This window comes from Gadus chalcogrammus, chromosome 8, assembly GCF_026213295.1.
Source record: "Gadus chalcogrammus isolate NIFS_2021 chromosome 8, NIFS_Gcha_1.0, whole genome shotgun sequence".
Lineage (NCBI taxonomy): Eukaryota > Metazoa > Chordata > Actinopteri > Gadiformes > Gadidae > Gadus > Gadus chalcogrammus.
The window spans coordinates 19,426,416-19,447,832 of record NC_079419.1 but is presented as its reverse complement, the minus strand read 5'-3'; the positions used below and the strand labels follow the sequence as shown (position 1 = coordinate 19,447,832).

General features: G+C 44.9%; 1 protein-coding gene across 4 annotated transcripts in view; it reads right to left on the bottom strand.

Annotated features, from left to right (window-relative positions):
- LOC130387556 (lysine-specific demethylase 4A-like) overlaps positions 1-21,417 on the bottom strand; it is a 52,194-nt gene that overhangs the window by 21,511 nt on the left and 9,266 nt on the right. For 2 of the 4 annotated variants that reach the window (XR_008896311.1, XM_056596715.1), the window contains exons 9-16: positions 13,989-14,200; positions 11,741-11,910; positions 10,465-11,099; positions 7,401-7,530; positions 7,087-7,262; positions 6,427-6,643; positions 5,606-5,685; positions 1,664-1,719 (exon numbers count right to left, since the gene is read on the bottom strand). Coding sequence is in view for 2 of the 4 variants with exons in the window: in XM_056596715.1 (XP_056452690.1) it covers positions 1,664-1,719; positions 5,606-5,685; positions 6,427-6,643; positions 7,087-7,262; positions 7,401-7,530; positions 10,465-11,099; positions 11,741-11,910; positions 13,989-14,200 (1,676 nt within the window). In the remaining 2 variants the exon portion in view is untranslated. The other 2 variants (XM_056596716.1, XM_056596717.1) reach the window with 2 other exon arrangements.

Genomic DNA, 21,417 nt, shown 5'->3' with positions numbered 1-21,417 from the left:
TGTTGCAGATGTTATCTCCGTTTATTTTATTAATCGAAATAAATAAATATTAGCAGGTTCTCAATAGTAGGCTATTTCAATTCAGGGAGGTCGTGATAAAATGTCTGTCTCCTAGGGGGGGAATGAAAGAAAAATGATTGAGAACCACTGGTCTAGAACATGTTGTACTTGTTGATTAGCTCACGTTGTGATGGCAATGAAAACCCCCTCAGCTGATAATATTATGCCAGCAGTTATTTTTAAACTGAAAATTAGCACCCTTTTTTTTGCTTCAGAACAACAAGATTGGGTGAGACAACATAGTTTAGTGCTCCCAAAATAGTGGTCAGTTTCTCATAGTATTCGACTAGTACATGTTGTACTTGTTGATTTTTTTGCATCAGAAGTTTTATAAAAATGTATGATGATACAATTTATAAATTGTATGGGTCCATGAAAGTGAGGCGACATCATGTTGTACCAATGTGTTTCAGTAACATATTCAGTAAAATATGGTAATTTTTGAGTGAAACTTACACAAAATAAATGTAATATACCTCAATTTTGTTATTAGAGTTCACAACCATTGATTATTCCTTCATCCAAACAGTCTTTTTTCATTTCATCACTTGAGCGGTTCGGAACTGCATTATTTAGCTGACACTGCCAGCTATCGGCTTAGACATACAACAGCATAGTAACTAAGAAAATAAAGGTTGTGGATTTTTTTTTTCTTTTTAGCAAAAATGTCAATATACATTTTTCTTAGCAACATTTTCAGTAGTGTCGCCATTATTGACTCTAGAGCCCCAAAACTTGTTCAATAGGCATAAATAGGCATGGCCTATTTATGCTCCTACTACAACCTTTGTGATGGGGAGAGGGGTTAGGGGTTATGATTTTAATGTATAGGGTGGTTGTTGATATAAATATTTTTTGTTACATAAATGTAACGTTTTTAAAGATTATACTTGTAATATGTTCAATCTCTCCTTATTTCCCCTGCTCATTAATGTGCACAAATGTACTGTATGTATGTTGCCAGTAGACACATAGAAACCTCCTGGCAGGGTGCGCTTTGCGAGCACACAAAAAAAATTGCGCGCAAAAAACATAACATTTTACCTCCGCTGCTGCAACTCCATCCTAGGGGAAACACTGAAGATTGAAAAGTTCTTTGATCAGCCATATTGAAGATTGTCAATGTAAAAAAAAAAGGAATTCTTTCTCGTGGTCGATTTATGAAAAAGGGTAGAGATTTTGCTAATTTCTGTCTGCATGACGTGAGATGTTCTGCCATGAAAACGGAATATGTAAAGCAGCATAGAGCTGCTGTGGGGGTGTATGCAAAAAAAAAGCATCTTATCTCAATAGCATCTTATTCAGATGGACTTCTTTAAGAACGATTTTGGAAATTCAACAGATTGAACACATTACAGTTAGCGAGGTGACCTGTTGAGCTAAAGACGCCATCACTGTAATGAGCCTGTATGTAGCTCTGTCTCAAAAAAAAAAGAATATTTGGGCCGTGTGTAAATCCTAATTAAGTGTTACATCCTTCATGTTGTTAGGACATTAAGTTCCAGCCCCAGAGCTGGTCGTATGCCAGCAGCATTGTTCCTCTGCCGGACAGTGTGAAAGATGAGTGAATCCTCAAACAACACGTTGCTGCACCAACACCTACTTGTTGTTGTTGGCCCTTTGTAGAGCACCCCCCCTCAAGGAACACAGACAGCAATCCTGCGGGGACGAGAAAGAAATGAAACAGATTACAATCTGGTCAAGCTATTGGGAGTACACGTCCTGCCGTTACCGTGGGGCCACGCCTAGGTACCACAATACGCGTCAGGTGAACGAAAGTAGACGGGTGGGAAAATGGGACACCTGGCCACGCTAAGCCTGTAGGCAAGGCAAGGCAAGGCAACTTTATTTATATAGCACTTTTCATACACAAGGCAGACTCAAAGTGCTTCACATATAAACATTGTTATACATTAAAAAAAGAAAAGAAAACATATGCAAAGAAATGAGTAAAATAGAAAGTTAAAAAGGCTTTTTAGTAAGTAAAATTGAAAGTGAGTTAAAAAGGCATTTTAGTAAAATAAAGCTAAAGTATTTAAGATTTAGCAGAAAGCTAAAGCAAACATAAAAGTCTTCAATCTTGTTTTGAAGGTGCTCAGAGTTGGGGCAAGTCTTAAATCCTCAGGGAGTTTATTCCAGCTATTTGTTGCATAGTAACTAAATCCTGCTTTCCCATGTTTCGTGTTTACTCGGGGGATAATTAACAGATTGGTCTCAGAAGATCTTGGTGTTCTAGAAGGCTTATGTAGTGGAAGCATATCAGTTAAATATTTTGGGCCTAAACCATGTAGGGATTTATAGGTTAGCAACATGATTTTAAAATCAATTCTCTGACCTATAGGAAGCCAATGTAACGATTTAAGAATTGGTGTAATATGTTCAAATTTTTTTGGTCTTTGTTAATACTCTAGCAGCAGCATTCTGAACAAGCTGAAGCTTCCTTAGAGTTTGTTTTGGGAGACCTGTAAGGAGACCATTGCAGTAATCAAGCTTACTAGTGATAAAGGCATGTACAAGTTTTTGTAAGTCTTCTGTGGACATGAGCCCTCTAAGTCTTGCTACATTTTTAAGGTGATAAATGCAGATTTTGTAACTGATTTGATGTGACTTTCGAAATGTAAATCAGAATCCATGATAACCCCTAGGTTTCTGGCTTTGATTGAGGTTTTCAGGGACAGAGAGTGAAGGTGTTGGGTTACTTTAAGCCTTTCCGTTTTAGCACCAAATACAATTATCTCTGTTTTATCCTCATTTAGCTGAAGGAAATTTCGGCACATCCAGTCTTTCACTTGCTCAATGCACTGGCACAGCAGATCTATGGGCCGATAGTCATTTGGTGATAGCGATACATAGATTTGCGTGTCATCAGCATAGCAATGATGGTCAATATTGTTATTATGCATGATTTGCCCTAGTGGGAGCATGTAGATGTTGAATAAAGAGGGTCCTAAGATCGAACCTTGTGGGACTCCACACATCACGTTGGTTGATTCTGATACAAAGTCGCCGATGGAAACAAAGTAGTTCCTATTTTGTAGGTAGGATCTGAACCAATTTAAGACTGTGCCTGAAAGCCCCACCCAGTTTTCTAACCTGTCCAAGAGTATTGTATGGTCTACAGTGTCGAATGCAGCACTGAGGTCTAGTAGCATTAGTATTTACACCAGTAAGTAGCACTTACTGGTGCCAGCCAGCACCCTTCTATTGCTTGAAAAAAGAAAAAAGGGAAACATCATCCAAGGGGAGGATTTTAACAACTGCTTCGCCGTGTTATTGCTGGATGTAAATCGATTGTGCCATGTATGTAGTGCCTGGGGATTATACGTTGTTATTGTTGTTTGCGTGTGAATGTGAGTGTAAGTGTGTAAATGTGTGTGTGTCAGAGTGAGTGAGAGAGAAAGAGAGTCTGGATGTCTTCGACTAAAATCACAAGCTTGTGAATAAATCAGGGCTAAATATATAAAAATATATATTTAGCCACACATATATCAAACTTGTTCCAATTATAGCTTTTAGTCCAGGCTGTGTCGAGTTGGCCATGCCGGTTGTTTTGTTTAGATTCTGTCAGGTAGATCCCAGCTTGGGAGACCCCGGGGCCAAAGGCTCCATGCAGCGACCCAGGGCCCATCCCACCTGGGCTACACGTCAACACCTCTCTTCCCAAACCCACTTTCCTGTCTCACCGGTCTCAAACACCCTGAAATGGCTGCGAGTTGGAGGAAGAAGGCGGGACTGCGGGTTATCACAGCCATGGGTCAGTCCCAGGCAAGCACTCTATACTTTATTGGTGTACAAGGGCTTCACCTTGTTCAATGTGCGTTATAACGAGCAGTATGATGAGCTATTTAATATTCCTCAGAAAAGACCCTTTGACATCACAAAAAGAACGTGACTTGAGATCAGAGTACAAGATGCCAAAAAATAGGCATCTGATCCTAGACACCCGTTATTTTCTGATGATTGTTACTATTATTTTTGTAACAGTGACACAATAGCATTTATTACTATGTTGAAGAACATTGAAGACTAGTTTGAAACCAAAATAAACCTTATTATGGGTTAGCAGTAGGGTTGCCGCGGTGTGGACATTTTCACACCGAGTAATACACTAGTGTCATCACCGGTATTACCGAGTATAAACGGTATCAACTTTGAAACTAGGTCAACCGCCATCTTCTCCTGAACACTCCTCTCACACTCGGTGACGGCTTCTGGCAGCGCGCCAATTTTCGGTGACAGCGTCTTATAACGTTCTATATATAATAGTATATAATTTAATTGTATACTTAATATCACGGCCAAAAGCTCTGTGCGCCTCCGGGTGGCCGTAGCGCGGGAAGCTTCTAATAAATCGCTGTCTAATCGATACTTCATTCACTGCCTCTTCCGTGTTCATAACAATATTATGAATAGACTGCGTCGGGTTCTCCGACGTCTCTCCCTCTTCCACAACAGGTAAAGACATGCGTGTCTTTTGGTGTGAACGCATGGCAGCGCCTTAGATCTCTCAGCCGCAAACTGTCATGATTAGAATGCTTGGTGAGTGTCTATGATCTTCCGCGCAGAAGTGTGGCCTATTTTACACATTTTTACTTTCTCAATTATAATTATATTATTAAATGAACATCCGTGCAGCAACTGAAAAAAACGGTGTTGCCGGTGTGCCGAGTAATCGGTGTTGGCCTCAACACCGTTAATACCGGTGGCAACCCTAGTTAGCAGCTCACAAAGCTAACCTTCTGTCTTCAGCAGACAGAGAACCCAACCCCTTGGAAGGAGGAGCGTTATGACAACATAAAGACTCATAAGTATAAGATAATAGAACAGTGTTAGTCATCAGGCTTACAACGTCTTTCGTCATGCCCCCACAACAAGCCGGTGTAAGACTCAAAGATTTTGTGGAACAGGAAGGAAATGTCATTAGAACGAAACTCATTCTTGATTATTCATGGCCTCTAAGGAGAACGAAACTTCAGATGGTAGAACAGCTGTGCGAGGGCCGCCGCCTCACATTTCTGGGCGCTGTGATGGGTCTCACCCCAGTGAAGCCTGGGGCAGAGTGCTGCTGGGAGGCCGGTGGGCCGAGCGCCGGCACAACGGGGGGAGAAGCCGGGCCGCACTTTCTGTTTGCTTAAGAGCTAAACTATTTCAACACAATTTATTCTTTGCCTTAAAGTGAGAGTAGCACCCCCTCCCCCCCCACACTTCTTAGGCCGAGGGAGGCTTGCACTGAGCATAAGCCAGAAACTGTAAGGCAAAGACGTGCGGTTACTGTTTCGATATCGCTTCGACAAATTCTACCGAATTTGTATGAGCTGATGAAGCTTAAAAAACAACAACTATTTAACACTTTACTACTGCCGGCCAAGTTTGTGTCGGTCAATCACAGGCTTGCAGATCCCCACAGCCGACCACATGATCAGTCCAAAGAGATATGAAGATCTGTAATGCAGGGTTCACCCAGGTGTGAGCTCCTCAGCCGTCTGCTGTCAGACATGAATCCACCATCTGCCTTGTGAGGCCAGCTTCCTGTTGAGGAACTCACCTCCGTGGTGGCGCCGGCCTCGCAGCGCGCACACAGCCAGTGGTCGAGCTCCATCTCCTCCTCCGAGACGCCGTAACAACCTGGGGAACACACGGGGAACAGGAAGGAGCTTGTGAGTCACGGTGCTCCGCTCAGACCGTTGGCTGTCCTCCCAGCACGAGTGGGAAATAACGCTTTATTCTTCTTCAACCAAACATGCAAATGAAACGTCAGTGGGATCCCGGCTGGCTGATCCATAATGGATTCCCACTTGTGCACATGATGGGTAACCGATGCTCCGATGGGCCCGTGTGTGATGAGGGCTGAATGTCTGACCGGGCGACTCGCTGGAGGGCAGAGCACAAAGGAAATCAATAACCCGGCTAAACAGCTAATGGCTGCGCTCGGCGCCACTCCAAACCAGGGTGGGCACTAAACTGCAGGAGTCAAGTGGAGCGCTCCAACAGGCCTGCCCACGGGTCAGGGGGAGGACGGGCGAGCATGGGGACGTCCAGACCTGGGGGGATGTTCTGTATCAGACCAAAGCAAGCAAACTATAAGTGCCCTCATTGACATGCACAGGCTGGCTGGTCACTACTCCACACTCCGTCCAGTTGTTGCTTACTTGTAATGGCGCAATTACTCGAGACAAGGTCGGACACTCTATAGTTTTCCAATGAAGAAAGCGGCGTGGCAATTTCAGGGGGAGGAGGGGCCAACGGTTTGCATTGCGGTCCAAAAAGCCTGTATGTTTAATGCTGCGGCTGATTGTGTGTGGCTGAAGCGGATGCACCTTAAGTCTCTCTGGTGTGTGTGTGTGTGTGCGAGTGTCTCTCTCTTACTGGCGTGGACCCGGACACAGCACTGGGAGCAGGTCACCAGTCGGCTGGCCCCGTCCAGGGAGATGTGGGGGTTGGACAGCTGGCCCTGGGGCTGGCTCTCGTTGCTCTTGCTGGAGTTGGTGTTGAAGCACACCTCGGGGATGATGGGCTTGGAACACTGTCTCCCTTTCCGCCGGGACCCCGGGGCAAGAGCCAAATCCTCTCCGTTGGACTCCAACTGCGGACCGAGAGGAGGAGTTTGTGGAAACATACTTGGACGGGAATTCGGCAAAATAACATTTGCATCATTTGTTTTAAGGATTACGTTTTAATTGTGAGGTCCTATGAGATGCTTATTGAAATAAAAAAAGAAACGTACTTCCACGGCTCCCAATAAATAAGAAGTACAACCCCCATCATTTACTGAGCAGTTCACATAAAGGCAAGCCCACACCGAACCGAAAATCGGCGTCGGTGAGAAAATCGGCGTCGGTGACATGAGTATTTGGTGTGGTCGCTGAAATCGGCCATCCTGTAGGTGTGTACCGCCCATGTCGGTGTTCGAGTCGGCCAGATTAAATAGCCTGACTTCATTTACCGACGCAAATCGACCGACGAAGTTGGTCCGGTGTGTGGTTGCCTAAAAACCTATTCTATAATAGCGCTGTGCGGGGTCGCCACCTGGTGGTGTGTGTGGAACAGCAGGCAGATGGAGCAGTAGGGGGCTTGGCGGCCCATGCGCCGGTTGTACTCCCGCTCCACTTCGAGGTTGTAGGGTCCGCTCTGCCACAGCTGGCTCAGGGGCCGGGCCCACTCGTCCTTCTCCTCCCGCTCAAACTCATCCTCCACCGATAGGTCTTCAGGCAGAGAGGGCGAAGCAAAGAGAGGGGGAGCATGGCAGGTGTGAAAAGAATCATTAATATTTAGTATCTATTTTTTTGTGACTTCATTTCGTGTGACAACACATTTCACATGGTAGACGTGCGGTAGCCTACCTTCATCAAGGGGGATCTCTCTGAGTAAGGGATGGTGTCTGGGCAGTGTATGGAGCACTTCCTTCCTCTGTTGCTGATGCTGCCGTTGTTGTTTGGTTGCTACGGTCTTGCAGTAGGATTCATCTGACCCCTGGTGGCCATAGAGAAGTAGAGCAAGGATATAACATTGAGCAATGTTGCTTGAATTGCACAACCAGTCAACAAATGCGTAGAAGGATAAGTAAAAACAGACTCGTAGCATTCTGTTCTAGTCCCCACACGGGAGCTTGTGCAAGAAAATGTTACAACTCAGGCCGCTCGTTCTCGCCTTACAATTTATCCTCGAGATCCTTCACTACAAAATAATCTTTGAGTCCACAAGACTCCCCCCATGTGTTCTGGCTACTAGAGGCCCTCTCTCCATTATCCATCCACTGGAAGCCAAACGTATGCGTGTACTTCTCTTCGCACACATAACAAAACAGGGGGAGATAATCAGCAGGATTACAAGGAGGGACATGTAGCCGCTCTAGGGCAGGGGTCTCAAACTCGAGGCCCGGGGGCCAATTGAGGCCCGCGGGATGATATTTTGTGGCCCCTTACTTGACAAAGTTTAGTGTTAGTGGGGCCCGCACGTTGTTGTCAAACGCACATTTTTGCTGAGTTGCTTGCCACGCTTTTTTATCACTTGTGATAGGGTTAACAGGTGTCCCAATTTTGAGTTCTGTGTCCTGAGTCCCGACAAAAGCCAAAGAACGCTAAAATGTCCCGGTTTCCACCAACCAATATGAAATGTTGTCAGCGATTACATAGCCAACGTGATCTCATTATAGCCCGATCATTAACTTAGATTGGGTCAGTTGTGCTACTTTTTTTGTGGGATACTTGATGTGGCCCAGCCTGACCCAGATTCTACCCACAGCGGACCGCAGGTAAGTTGAGTTTGAGACCCCTGCTCTAGGGAGTTCAACAGGAAAATGTCTACACTTAGTAAAGTGCTGTAAAAATGCAGTCCATTTACCATTACAAAGACCCAGTGAGGACGTTATGGCTAGCCTGAACGTGAGCATAGAAAGCCCCTGGGAAGTGAGGAAGCCCATAGGAGTCAAATGGAGAGTGCAGAGCGAGGGGACGCGGGTCGCCAAGTGGTCCTGGTTTTGCAGGTGTTCTGAGTGTAGCTCTATGTCAGGGATGGGCAACTTTCATGATAAAGAGGGCCACAATTCTTCATCATCACCATCAGAGGGTCATGTGACTGTGCACTTCAACTAGACGTTAACTGAGAGAAGCTACACATTTTTGAATTTGTTGGATATGATTTCCTGTATTCTGGTGCATTTTGGGGATGCCCACTACCTACAAAATCTTCATCCAATCTTCCAGATTCATAACCTATGTATGGTATGTTGATTGAACCAACATACATTCATTTAATATTTTCCATGCTCAAACAGCCACATGATTGTTTAGTAGGGCTGTAATGATACGCGCATCGAAACCGAAATCGCGACACTCAAAGCCACGAACCTGTCTCGCGGTGTGAGCAGGCAGAAGCGCGATACGCCCCTTTCTAACTCTCCCGTCAAATTGTCAGATTGAAATTTGCTAATAATTTGTCCAAATAATAGTCTGCTGATACCGCCCCCTCTTATCGATGCCGTAAGTATGCAACGAGATGCCCTCTCTGTGATGACAGCTCTCCGTGGCTACGGAGGATTGCATTTCTCCACAGCCGTCAAAGTCCTCATATGCGATATGAACGACATTACCCAGAGTGGGCATAGCGCGAAAAAAATTACCCTAACCCTTGTTTTGTGCGATTTTACCGGCAGTTGGTCTGCTTATAGGTCGGAATGAAGTGGCCACCGATTATTGACAGGATGGGTACTTTAGTCTACCGGACTCGTTCGCTTCTTCCCTAGACACACACGCTACCGCTCGCTCTCCTCGCTCGTCCACTCACTTGCTGACGTCACTCACACACACTGCCATTCTCGCTCACACACATACGCTACTCGTAACACAATGCCTCGTTATTGCGACGTTCATGTTAGACGTTCATGTTTTTTCCCGCGGGCCGCATGTGGCCCGCGGGCCGCCAGTTGCCCATCCCTGCTCTATGTGGCAGGAGAAAGGTCATGGTATTCATGCAGAACGTGATCTTTCAGAATAGGTAATGGATTTGACAGCAGCCGCCCTGTAGCGTAACCACATTGCTGCACACAACACAACGCATCAGAAACCCCTATCGGACTGGTTCAGCCTCTGTATATGATAAAGGATTATTGCATCTCTTTTGAAAGTGAAAGACAAGATATATTTGAGCTCATACATATTTTTACAAATCCTTTTAAATCATTATCACCATGCATCCAAATTCCCTTTTCATGCAACCAATTTATGTAAAAATGTACTGCAGCACACTTAAAGGTTGGGTATGGGATTCTCTTATTTGGCCAGTTTTGCAAAATTACTTGAAATCCTTATCATAACCCACTTACAGCCACTGAGTTAGAAGTAGCCTACTGACATGAAAATTAAACAAGTCAATCATCTGTGGAACGGGCAGGGCTCGAAAATCTCAAGCCAATGATTTCCAGAACCACCGAGTGGCATTGGACAGCAAGTACGTCAATAAAACGTACGTCGTACTGCACTCCCCCTCCCCTGCTCCCCGCGCGTGACCCCTTCGTGCACGTACTCAAAGCTCGTGACCCAGAGCAAGCTTCTGTTCGTTGTTATCCTGCGGTAGCTGCTGGAGCTAGCTAACTAGCTAATCCACATTTGGACCTAGCACTAGAAGACGACCCTAAACTCGCGCATCCGTGTTGGCGCTCGTGCATGATTGCGCGCCCATGTACTTGGAATGGGTGGAGTCAAAGTCAACTTTAAGGAGAGGGGGTAGGACTATTTGGGTTGTGCATTTTCAAAATCTGCTGGCGTTTCGCAAATCCCATACCCAACCTTTAACTCATTCGGGGTCACAAACTAGGAACTGTCAAGTTCCCTTTTTCTAATTGGTTAAAAATACTTCTTTGACCATGGATAGTAAGCACCACCAGTCAGGAATACGGACACCACAGACCTTGCGCTTGCTGAGCTTGCAGTCCTCGTCCTCCGGCCCCCTCATCTCCTCCCTTGACGTGGACTCCTCCGGCTGCTCCTCCGGCTGCTCCTCCGGCTGCTCCTCCGGCTGCACCTCCGGCTGCACCTCCGGCGTCTGCTCCCCTTCGAGGACCTGGACCCGGGGCTCCGGCTCTGGCTCCTCCTCTGGCTCCTCCTTGACTTCCTCCAGCCTAGACGCCCGACCCTCTGCGGGTGGGCTTTGGCCCGGCGTTTGCACCTTGCCCTGGAGGTGGCGGGGTTTGTGCTCTTTGGCGTAGCTGTGCACCTGGATCTGCATGTGGGCTGGCTGCGGGGGCAGCGGGGGCCGCGGCGGCTGCTGCTGCAGAGAGCAGCCGTGCACCTGCAGCGCGTCTTTGGTGCTCAAAGTCTTATGGAAGAGCAGACTGGCCACGCCCATCTTGCGGTGAGGCGGCTGTGGCGCCGCCGCTGCCGCCGCCGCCTCGCTGGCAGAGTCCAGATAGCCCTTGTGGTGGCCGGCCTGGGAGGAGATGGCGGGCGCCCGGGTCTTGGTGTAGTGAGGGGGCCGTGCGGCGTCCCGGCGGAACGGGTCGATCAGCGTCAGCTTGGTGGGTGTGACCACCAGCCTCGGCGGGCCTGGGGAGGAGAAGGACTGAAATGAATACAAAACACTAACGCTGATCAAACACATTCAATTAAAGTTAGGATAAGTACTGTCACAAACTTGGTTTCAGATTATCAATCTAAAGCAGTAGCAAACTGGTCCCTGTAGAATGCTCATACACAAATCTACTGCAGAAAGTTCCATCCACTCACACTGATTAGTTTTATCGTTTCCCTACTTCCCCCCCCCCCCTTACGTCTCATTTACATTTAGGGCATGTAGCAGACGCTTTTATCCAAAGCGACTTACAATGCGTACATTTATTAGAAGGATAAACAATATATGGCCGTTGGCACAGTAAGGATGTTCCTAGAATCAAGTGCAAAGCACCAACAATCGCTAGGTTAACCCATTCCCTGTATAAATAAAAGATAGCTAGGATAAGAGGCTGCACAACTAAGTACTACAACTAAGTACGACAACTAAGTACGACAACTAAGTACGACGTACATAAAGTGCCAAGAACATACAATAAGTAGGAGGGATGGGAGGGGGATGCTATGCAGAGTCTAGGTGAACTCTGAACAGGTGAGTCTCTCCCACCAGAAGTTCTGCTATAACATAGCAGGACCGCTGGACAGCAGATTAGTCGATCAGAGACATTGGCCTTCACCTTTATGTCTTTTGCAGTCTGGTGATGCATAGCGTGGAGGCAGGAGGCTCAGCCGGGGCCGCTTCCCGTACTGGTCTTCCTCATCCTCCTCCTCCTCCTCTTGGGGGATGACGTTGTCAGGCAGCTCCAGGCAGACGCGGTGCCTCTTGGTCTCGATCCTCTGTGTGGGGCTGGGGATTCAGCATAGCAGTCATACAGGAGTTGGCGCACACAGAGATTTAGAGAAGTACTGTTGCTGAGCATATGTTCCATTTAAATGCACTTTTCTGTGGCCATCTGTTGAGGTGAATAGTGCTTTGGAGCATGTCAATGCCCTTTTTAAATGTTGATAATGCACAGACGTAATCCACCCGTCCACACAAACCACGTTTGGAGGCGACGTCCACACAAACCACGTTTGGAGGCGACGTCCACACAAACCACGTTTGGAGGCGACGTCCACACAAACCACGTTTGGAGGCGACGTCCACACAAACCACGTTTGGACGCGACGTCCACACAAACCACGTTTGGACGCGACGTCCACACAAACCACGTTTGGACGTGACGTCCACACAAACCACGTTTGAACGTGACGTCAGACTACCTGGGAAAAGGTAAACCGACGCCCCGAAAAAGACGCCACCTTTGTGCTCAGCAGAATGGAACGGTCACGTTGTGTTTTGGAGAAACTGACAAAAACATAGGATTTTACCGCTATCTTAATGAAATTGGGGACTTGTTCCAGTAACTGTGATAAAATGGCATAGATTACTATGTTGACGAGTGAAAAAGAGGTTTGTGGTTTCCTTGCTCTTGAAGAGGAAAAAAAGTGATTAATCGTTTTTGAACACAGCAAATTGTGATCAATTAATAACTTCACTGTTATCGATTTACAGCACATGTATATTTATTCAGTTAAGAATGAAGATGGTACGAGGAAATACAAAATAATTAAATATGAAACATATGAACAGTGTTGGGAAGGTTACTTTCCAGTTACAGAATACATGCCAAAAAATGTAAAATGTAACGTATTCCATTTCATCACTCAATCTGAGTATTGTATTCTGAATACTTGGATTACTTCGACATTGAATTGCATTTTATAAGTGTAGGAATGCGGCATTAAATCCTGCTTACTAAACAGGCCTGTTCTTCTGTTCAAACTGGCTGAATGTGTTAGGCCCAATTCTCCCTGAAAGTGAACTATTTTACATAATTTGCTGTAGTGGAACAAAGACTATAAGGGTATGTTCATGCGAAAGATATTTGCCATTACATCTAAAAAAAAATTCACTGAGCTAAGTGCATAGGTGTTGCCTATAAAATCGCAGACAGACAGACAGACAGACAGACAGACAGACAGACAGACAGACAGACAGACAGACAGACAGACAGACAGACAGACAGACAGACAGACAGAGAGGACTAAAAGGTCTGGGGCGGTAGGGGACCGGTCGAACTCCTTCTCCCTCATCCTGGTGCTGAATGTGTTAAATGCATCTGCATTTTTATGCGTGTTTTCCAGCATACGTTTTATGTGGGTGTCTGTCCAAATTCCCAGACGGTCCGACAATTTGCTGCTAGTCTTGGAGGTACCACTAATCAAACAATAATTCCCATAATGCGTGCGGCTAAGCACTGTTACGTCCAAAGAGGCATATGCTTTGTAGACCTGGATCGGACCTAGGTGCGTTCGCTTTCACATCTCAAGCGAACCGTACCAGGGTTCGTTTGGAAGCGAACCGAGACCAGCTGTTCAGGGAGGTCTCGGTCAGCTGATTTGGTTCACATCGAAGTGAGGTGTTTGCATTCACACCAACGCACCGAACCAAGGGGAACAAGCTTGTTTAGTGCGCACTAAATGCTGTGTGAAAGCACAAATAAACTGCTGAAACAGAAGTATCGTCATGTAATCCATTGATTTCAACAATGTAACTATTCTAAATACCAACTATTTAAATTGTAATTGTAACGGAATACAGTTAGCTATAATTTGTATTCTGAATACGTAACGCCGGTACATGTATTCCTTTACACCCCAACACTGCTTATGAAGTTAATGTTGTAAATATACTGTAAGCCAAGGTTAACAAAACCACAGCATGACTATAATGCTGTGGTTTTGTTGACGATGGCTTACAGGTCGACTTGAATAATAATCAAATGGAAAAACATTGTTACTCTAGCAATGGTTCTCCATACTCCCAAGCGAACAGAACCGGCTGTTTGTTAAGTGTTTGTTTATCCTCCGATAGTGCCGCACCTCTTTCTCTCCCCTTCTTCGGCACAGCACTCCTGGGAGCTGATGACGTCATCGAACCCCTCCCCCAGGAACTCCCGGGCCTCAGGGGTTGGCCGTGAGTGGTCGATGGGCGCGTTGTCCCGCCCCGCCAGCCACCGCTCGTAGCGTTCCGGCTGGAACTTCTTCACAAACACGTCCATGGAGATCTTCACCATGTCTTTGCGGCATGTGCACTGGAGAAAAACAAAAACAGAACACGCTATTTATACGGATGCACCCCGGGGGGGGCGGCAGTTAAAAGGCTGCAAGCTGTCCTCAGTGCTCGATAAAGAGTCGCAGGCCCCCCTACTACAAGGGGTAAAAGAGATGAGGTATGAAAGGCCCAAGAGGGCATGGTCCACAAGCAGGACAAAATATATCAATCTTACTTGAAGACTGGCTATAATATAAATCTAACTACGACTAGAAGTTACAAAAAGGTGTGCACAGCACACGCACCGCCGATCCAAGCGACCGCGATTCAAGTGATTCACTGGGCATGTCATTATTCAGCAACTATTCCGTCAACAGGGGCGGGCGGATCTTTGTTCTACCGCACTGGGTCTTTTTTATTCTCCCAAAAAACACACATACGTGAGCAATTACTGTAATTGGCCCTTGTGACGTGATCGAATGAGCTATCGACACTGGGCGGGGTCCTCTATTTGCATGGCAAGTTGCCAGTTCTTTGCAACTTCTGATGCGTACTTGTTATTGATCGAATAATGTTAACTAATTACCATATTTTGATTATCAAATTGTGTGTAATTAACTCCAGTGGACATCAAAAAGAACATTTTGAAGTTTTCCCAAAATGTTCACTGTACAGAGAAATCTATCAAGACAACATTATATCATATAAAAAAGTGTCTGAATTCTTTCCTCAATCTGTGCCAACTGATTTTCCTCAATTTGGGCGTTTATCTTTGACCACGATCATAGCGCCCCCCTATGGGTGAAATGGTCCCAATTTGTTGGAGACCTGCTGTCGGACGCACATCCCCATATACGAGTGGAGTTCTCGTGATAGTTTTTTTCCTATATATAAATTAGAATAGGCCTACCAGTTTTGACTAACATTGTACAATATAGCCATATAAAACTAACTAAGAGTGTGTTGTTCGCCATAAGCACAGAGTACACAACTGTGTTATTCTTACAGAACGCATCTTTCATATAATTAATAAAGTGAAAAAGGAGTTGTATGCTTTTTTTTTTTAACTTCCTTAAAGTTAAAACTACGACTTTTAAATATCACATTATTAATTTCTGCAAAACCACAAGCAGCTGTACACACTGAGGGTATCGATGGCTTCGGTCTAGCTCTACTTGTTTGAGCCCGAGTCTGATACAGAACCTCAAGCTCAGGCCAAGCAACGGGATTGACCTGGGACAGTCACAACCCAGAGCGGGGCGGGACCTTCTGCAGTGGAGTAGTCATATTGTAGCCATGCTATATTTCAGATGCAACGTTCCAAATATTAAATAGTATTATACAACGGGTGGCTTAAATCCAGCGATCTGATTGGTTCCTAACTGTTGTATAATGAGCGTATACATAACTGCCATGACGCTTGTGAAAGTTTGCATATCACTCCGCGCCTGCAAGTAGAAACAGTTACAAAGTAAAACATATGTTGAATGATGGAGAGGGTGTAAATATTGTTACTCCGGGAGTGAGCAAGGCGATGGAGGGACTAACGAAAGCTTAGGCACACGGCGAGTGAACTGCTCCATAGGATAAATTGCCGGAGAACCGCTCTAGCCGAGCCTTCTCTCGGAGGGACGCTAAAGTGTGTTGCATAGCGACCGCTGCGCGTCGATGCCGGACAACGCCCCTTAACAGTGGTATAATGAGCACATACCACAGCCTGTCGTGATCTATTGCTTAACTATACTACTACAAAACGTATTTAAATACACATTTTTCTGTAATTTGCACATCATTTTTGCACTAGAATCAACCGTGGCTGATACCACTACCAGTTGAACACTTTACTACACCTCTTTTACTTATTACCACTGTTTTAGCTTCCCTTATTATTACTGCCTTTATTTTAGTTATTATTTATTGTGTTGTGATTTATGCTGATACATTTTACACTGATTTACATATTTTTACTTATCTTTATTTACTTTATCTTGTATTGTGTCTTGTGACTGAGTCACAAGAAAAAAGCAAGCCTAAGAATTTACTCTTGTGTACTTGTACAATAAGATGTAATAAAAGCAAAATTCTGATTCTGTACTGTAACTTCTGTACATCACGGTATCAACCGGTTGTTTATTTTAGATGCACTCGTTGAAGCTGAGCCCCCATGCCCAGCGAAGTGGAAAACGTCTGATGAATACAAATACGATGAACAAGAAATACGAAAAAGGTAGCCAACAGTTAGTATAATCACATATTACATCATTCCTTCTTTTGTTGCATCTTACTAGCTTACTACTAAAACAAAAACTAAATGAGAAAAGGGTTATTTTTTAAAAATATATATAGAATGTTAAAGAACTCAAACAAATATATATATTTTAAAATGTCAGCCAATTTTAAAGGTCAGATTGGTATGATAATGCAGTAATTTATAATTCTGCATTATTTAGAGAAATAACAGCTCTGAGGGGTGTTCCACGAACGGAGGTTTAAAGGTCCCATGACATGAAAATCTCACTCTATGAGGTTTTCTAACATAAATATGAGTTCCCCTAGCCTGCCGATGGTCCCCCAATGGCTAAAACTTGCGTTTGGTGTAAAACGAGCACTAGCTGTTCTGCTCGCCTTTGAAAAAACGGAGGCTCAAGTGCGCTGATTTGGAATGTCTGTATTTATGACGTCACCAAGAATCTCAGCTCCTCCCCTTACTCTTCCTGGCCCGCCCAGAGACGTTGGCCCGCCAATGAGACTCGACCGTGCGAGCGCCACGTGTGTGTGTGTGTGTGTGTGTGTGTGTGTGTGTGTGTGTGTGTGTGTGTGTGTGTGTGTGTGTGTGTGTGTGTGTGTGTGTGTGTGTGTGTGTGAAAACACACACTAACGCAAGTGTTTCTTGTCGGTTCTTTGACGTGTCTTGTATTTCCACAACGAGACTGTTGTGGGGGTTATCTGAGCCATGGTTGAGAAGGAATTGGGTGAAAGGAACTTTGGCTTTGATTCGCTGAAGTACATGAACTGCGACATGCCGCCAGTTGCCGCGAGGCACCATCGCCCGGCAGCGGGCAGCCGGCAGCGTGCGGTTCAGTCGACTTCAAGTTGATGTGAAAGTGGAAGTACCAGAGACGTCGCAGAACCCGACAAAGTCGTTTGTGATTCATAATATCGTTTGGAGGCGCACACAGCTTTTGGCCGTGATAATATGTATTAAATGATATAGATTTCTATGTATTATAAGATATTATTTAGATATAGAGATCCAGGACTGTAACGCAAGTGTTGTACACTTCCTTTTTATTTGGATAACCGTTCTGCTTTTTGTGTTATGGCGCGTAACACGTCGGACTCTATTTCTACAACGAGACTCGTATTGGGGGTTATCTCAGCCAAGGTTGAGAATGAATTGGGGGGAAGGAACTTTGGCTTTGACTCCCTCGAGAACGTGAACCACGACAAGGAGGAGAAAGGGATTGTTGGCGGCAAATGTCTCCCGCTTGAGACCCGCTGAGGGACCACCGCCGGAGGCGGAGGTGCCTAAGCGCTGCCCGGCAACGATCCCTTTCTCCTCCTTGTCGCGGTTCAGTCTACTTCACATTGATGAGGACGTTGAAGAACTAGGAACGTCGGAGAACCCAACGCGGTCGTTTGAGATTCATAATATTGGCTCACACAGCTTTTGGCCGTGATAATATATATTATATGATATAGATATCTATGTAGGCTATATGATAATATTTAGATATAGAGCTCCAGGACTCCCGTGTGTTCTAGAATATTTTCAGAACACGGCTAAAGGCTGTGCGCCTCGCCATTGCGATACATCCACTGTAAACAGAGCGCATGGTACCGTGGCTGCAAGCTGCTCAGGGCCACACCCCCACCCTCCTCCTTGACCCGCCTCGCTCCTCCTCATTTGCATTATAGCTACAGACACCAAAACAGCGCATTTGGGGGAAGCTCAATGTGCGACTGGCTCGGAGTGGCAGTAACTCTGCACCACGGCTGAATTTCGGGAACGTCTTTGAATACTGTGTTAGTTGCCCACTAATACCTATATTAAAGAATACATAAAATAGCATGTCATGGGACCTTTAACAAACACTGAGTTAACGCTGAACTCTAGGTTGATTGACCCTGTGCCGACCAACCCAGAGTTTTCGGTTCCACAGCAGCGGTTATGCATTAGTTCAATCAACTCGGGGTTGGTTAACACAGGGTTGTGCGCGTCCACGCCAAACCTAAAAAGACGTGATGTATGGATCATGGAAACCCTGATCAATATGGCGAAACGGGCCGCTTATTTCAATGAAATGGAACTCCAGGTTCTCCTGGAGAGCTATGACGAGGAGAAGGACATTATCACAAGAAAAGGGAACGCTAAAGCCTCTGCAACCCGGAGAACCAAAGCCTGGCAGCGGATCGATGACCGCGTAAATGCGTTACACGTCAAAAGCATGATCCTTAATATTTGAGCCATGAATATATAAATATCCCAGTTAAGCATTCTTAAAGATCCTACCACATAACCCATTTCTTCTAAAAAAATATGTAGATTGCTTCCAAGCGGTCAGCGGATGAAGTATAAAAATGAAGTATAAAAAACATACAAACTGGTAGCTTTTCCCACCATCGTATTGGTATAAATTTAAATAAGCCATTTTTTTAAGCCAATCGTGAAAAGGCCGACAGTGGCCAGACTGGATCTGGCCCTCAAATTGTCTTGACCCCGGTGGAGGAGCTGTTAATAAACATAAATTCAGGACATCCCTGGCATGGAGGGGGTACCTGGAGGTACCTACCTCCTCAGAGAGCCAGGGGCCATACCCCACTGGTTGAATGTAGATTTTTGTGTTTTCTTGTATTCGATTTTTTTTGCCTTTGAAGTAATGCAAACCGTGTGCGTTCCACAGCGCATACTATTCCAAATGTTTCGTTTTTGGTAACTGGGTAGAAAACCTAAAAGTGACAATTCATCAACAGATCAAGATGGATTAGTGCTTGTAATGAAGCCGCCGGCTACGATCGAACATTCTCCAGTGGATGCAAGTCCGTTAGGACTATTTTATACTTTATGTTGTAAATGCCTCTCGGCATAGTACTCAGACAATATTGCTCTTTGTATGATAGGAGACTGATACAAATCTTGGATGGGTCATCTGAAACGACTGAGATGTGCTCAGCATCTCCAACATTATAGCCTAGATAAAACAACCATTTGCAAAAAACGGAGGGCTACGCAAATAGTCTGGAGTGAACTGAGGCCAGGTCCTCGATTGGTAGTGTTGGCTATGTAAGGCTATTTAAATATATTAAAGATTTGCGCGAGAATCTATATCTCTCCACTCCAGCAAAAAGTCATCCGATATGCCAAGCCGTGGTCTTATCAATCGCTCTCGGTGGATTGCACGTATAATTTGCGCTCCGATATCAGCAGTTCTCTCATCAAAAGGGCATGCCATTGTGAACACATGAAATCTGCGGTGAACGCCGGTTTAAATACCCAAAACCGGGTTATGTTTCAAACTTAACCTGCGCAAAACCAGCTCCAACCAGGTTTGATTCAGAGCATATGTTTCTATAGCAACTAACATACCGTGATCCTTTTGGAACGGAAAACCTAGGGTTACCGCAAACCCTGGGTTAACGTACCCGGTTATGTGATAAAACCAGCTTTGTGGAATACCCCTCTGGGGTAGAAACTGTTTTTAAGCCTATTTGTTTTTGATCTGATTGCCCTGTAGTGCCTCCCAGAGTTCAAACAGGTTATGGCCTGGGTGGGATGAGTCTCTCAGGATGCTATGAGCTCTCCTGAGGCAGTGTCTATTTTAGACATCCTAGAGAGAAAAGAGGACATCCAACGACTTTTTGTGCCATTTTTATGATCCTCTGGAGCGCTTTCCTCTCAGCTGCTGTGCAACTGGCAAACCACAGCGAGATGCCGTAGCTTAGGACAGTCTCAATGGTGCAGCGACAAAAGGTCATCAGCATTTTCTCCTGAAGATTGTTCTTCCTGAGGATCCTTAGGAATCTGGAACCTGTCGCTTCATGGATCTAATGGGCATAATATGCCCTATTCAGTGATGTTGTCTCAGGGTTATTTGCTTTATGAAAAAAAGTCATTTTTTTTCTTCCTTATTAGGTTGTAAATTAATTGAGGCAGCCGCCAACAAAAAAAATACTTCAGGCGCACATAACTGACACAGCTATGCACACAAATGTTGTTCCGAGCACCATTACTGCACTCGCTTGCAGCATTTCTTGTCTCGATTTCCTTTGTTCTCACAAAATGCTTTCCTGTTCGCTTTGATATTTATCCTGCCTATCCTATCGTTTTGGGAATAAGTGGGCGGAGCCAGCCAAGGGCATTGCATCCCAAACGTGATTAACAATTCTAACTTTTCCCATTTAGGCGTTGATTCCCGAGAAACAGATTTCGAAACTCCTCATCTGGGGAGCCATTACATTTTTTAGATTTCGTTTTTAATATATATAAATACAGATATAAAAATACAGCAAGCGTACAAATATATTAAAACTTCATTAGACAACCGCTGTCTTGTCATTATACTGAGTAACAGTTACTAACTACGGCAAGGCAATGAACGTATATAATTCCTGATCAGCATTTCTAATGATTTATATTTCCTGGTCTGTTGATATTCTATATACTAAGTACTGCTTATCTTCAAGGCTGGCTATGGTTCACTGATCCTGCTTGAATTCATGACTCGCATAGTAATATGTTTAACAGGAAGCTGTCTGAGGTGTAATACTGTGCTTTATAGTTTCCCAAAGCATTTTCTGAGTCATCCTTTTTTAAGCAGACTCTTGGTTAAATGTGAGCTTGCTTATACTACCAGAAATCAGACAAAAGGTGCATGAACATCTCCGGCAACATGTAACCAGTCCCATTAAGGGATACAGTGAAACAGTGGCCATAGTTGAATGACAGGAAACACCAGGAGTTCCCTTATCTATAACTTCTGCAGGACAAGCATGCATAACGATTTGGCTGGACATTATGCATGATTCCGGCCGCCACTTGATTGAAGCAGGAGACAACTTCCTCCTTTGAGGGTTCCTCATACTGGGACAACAGGTCGGTGGGGATTAACTTAGCAGGGCATCCACAGTCTGTAAAACAGTGCATTTTGTGTTAGTCACTTTGTGTTTCCATACATTTCAAGTACATATGTTACGTGTGACAATACTTGGTACATTTTGTCAGTTTTTCTAAAAATATAAAAACATTATTACAACTTA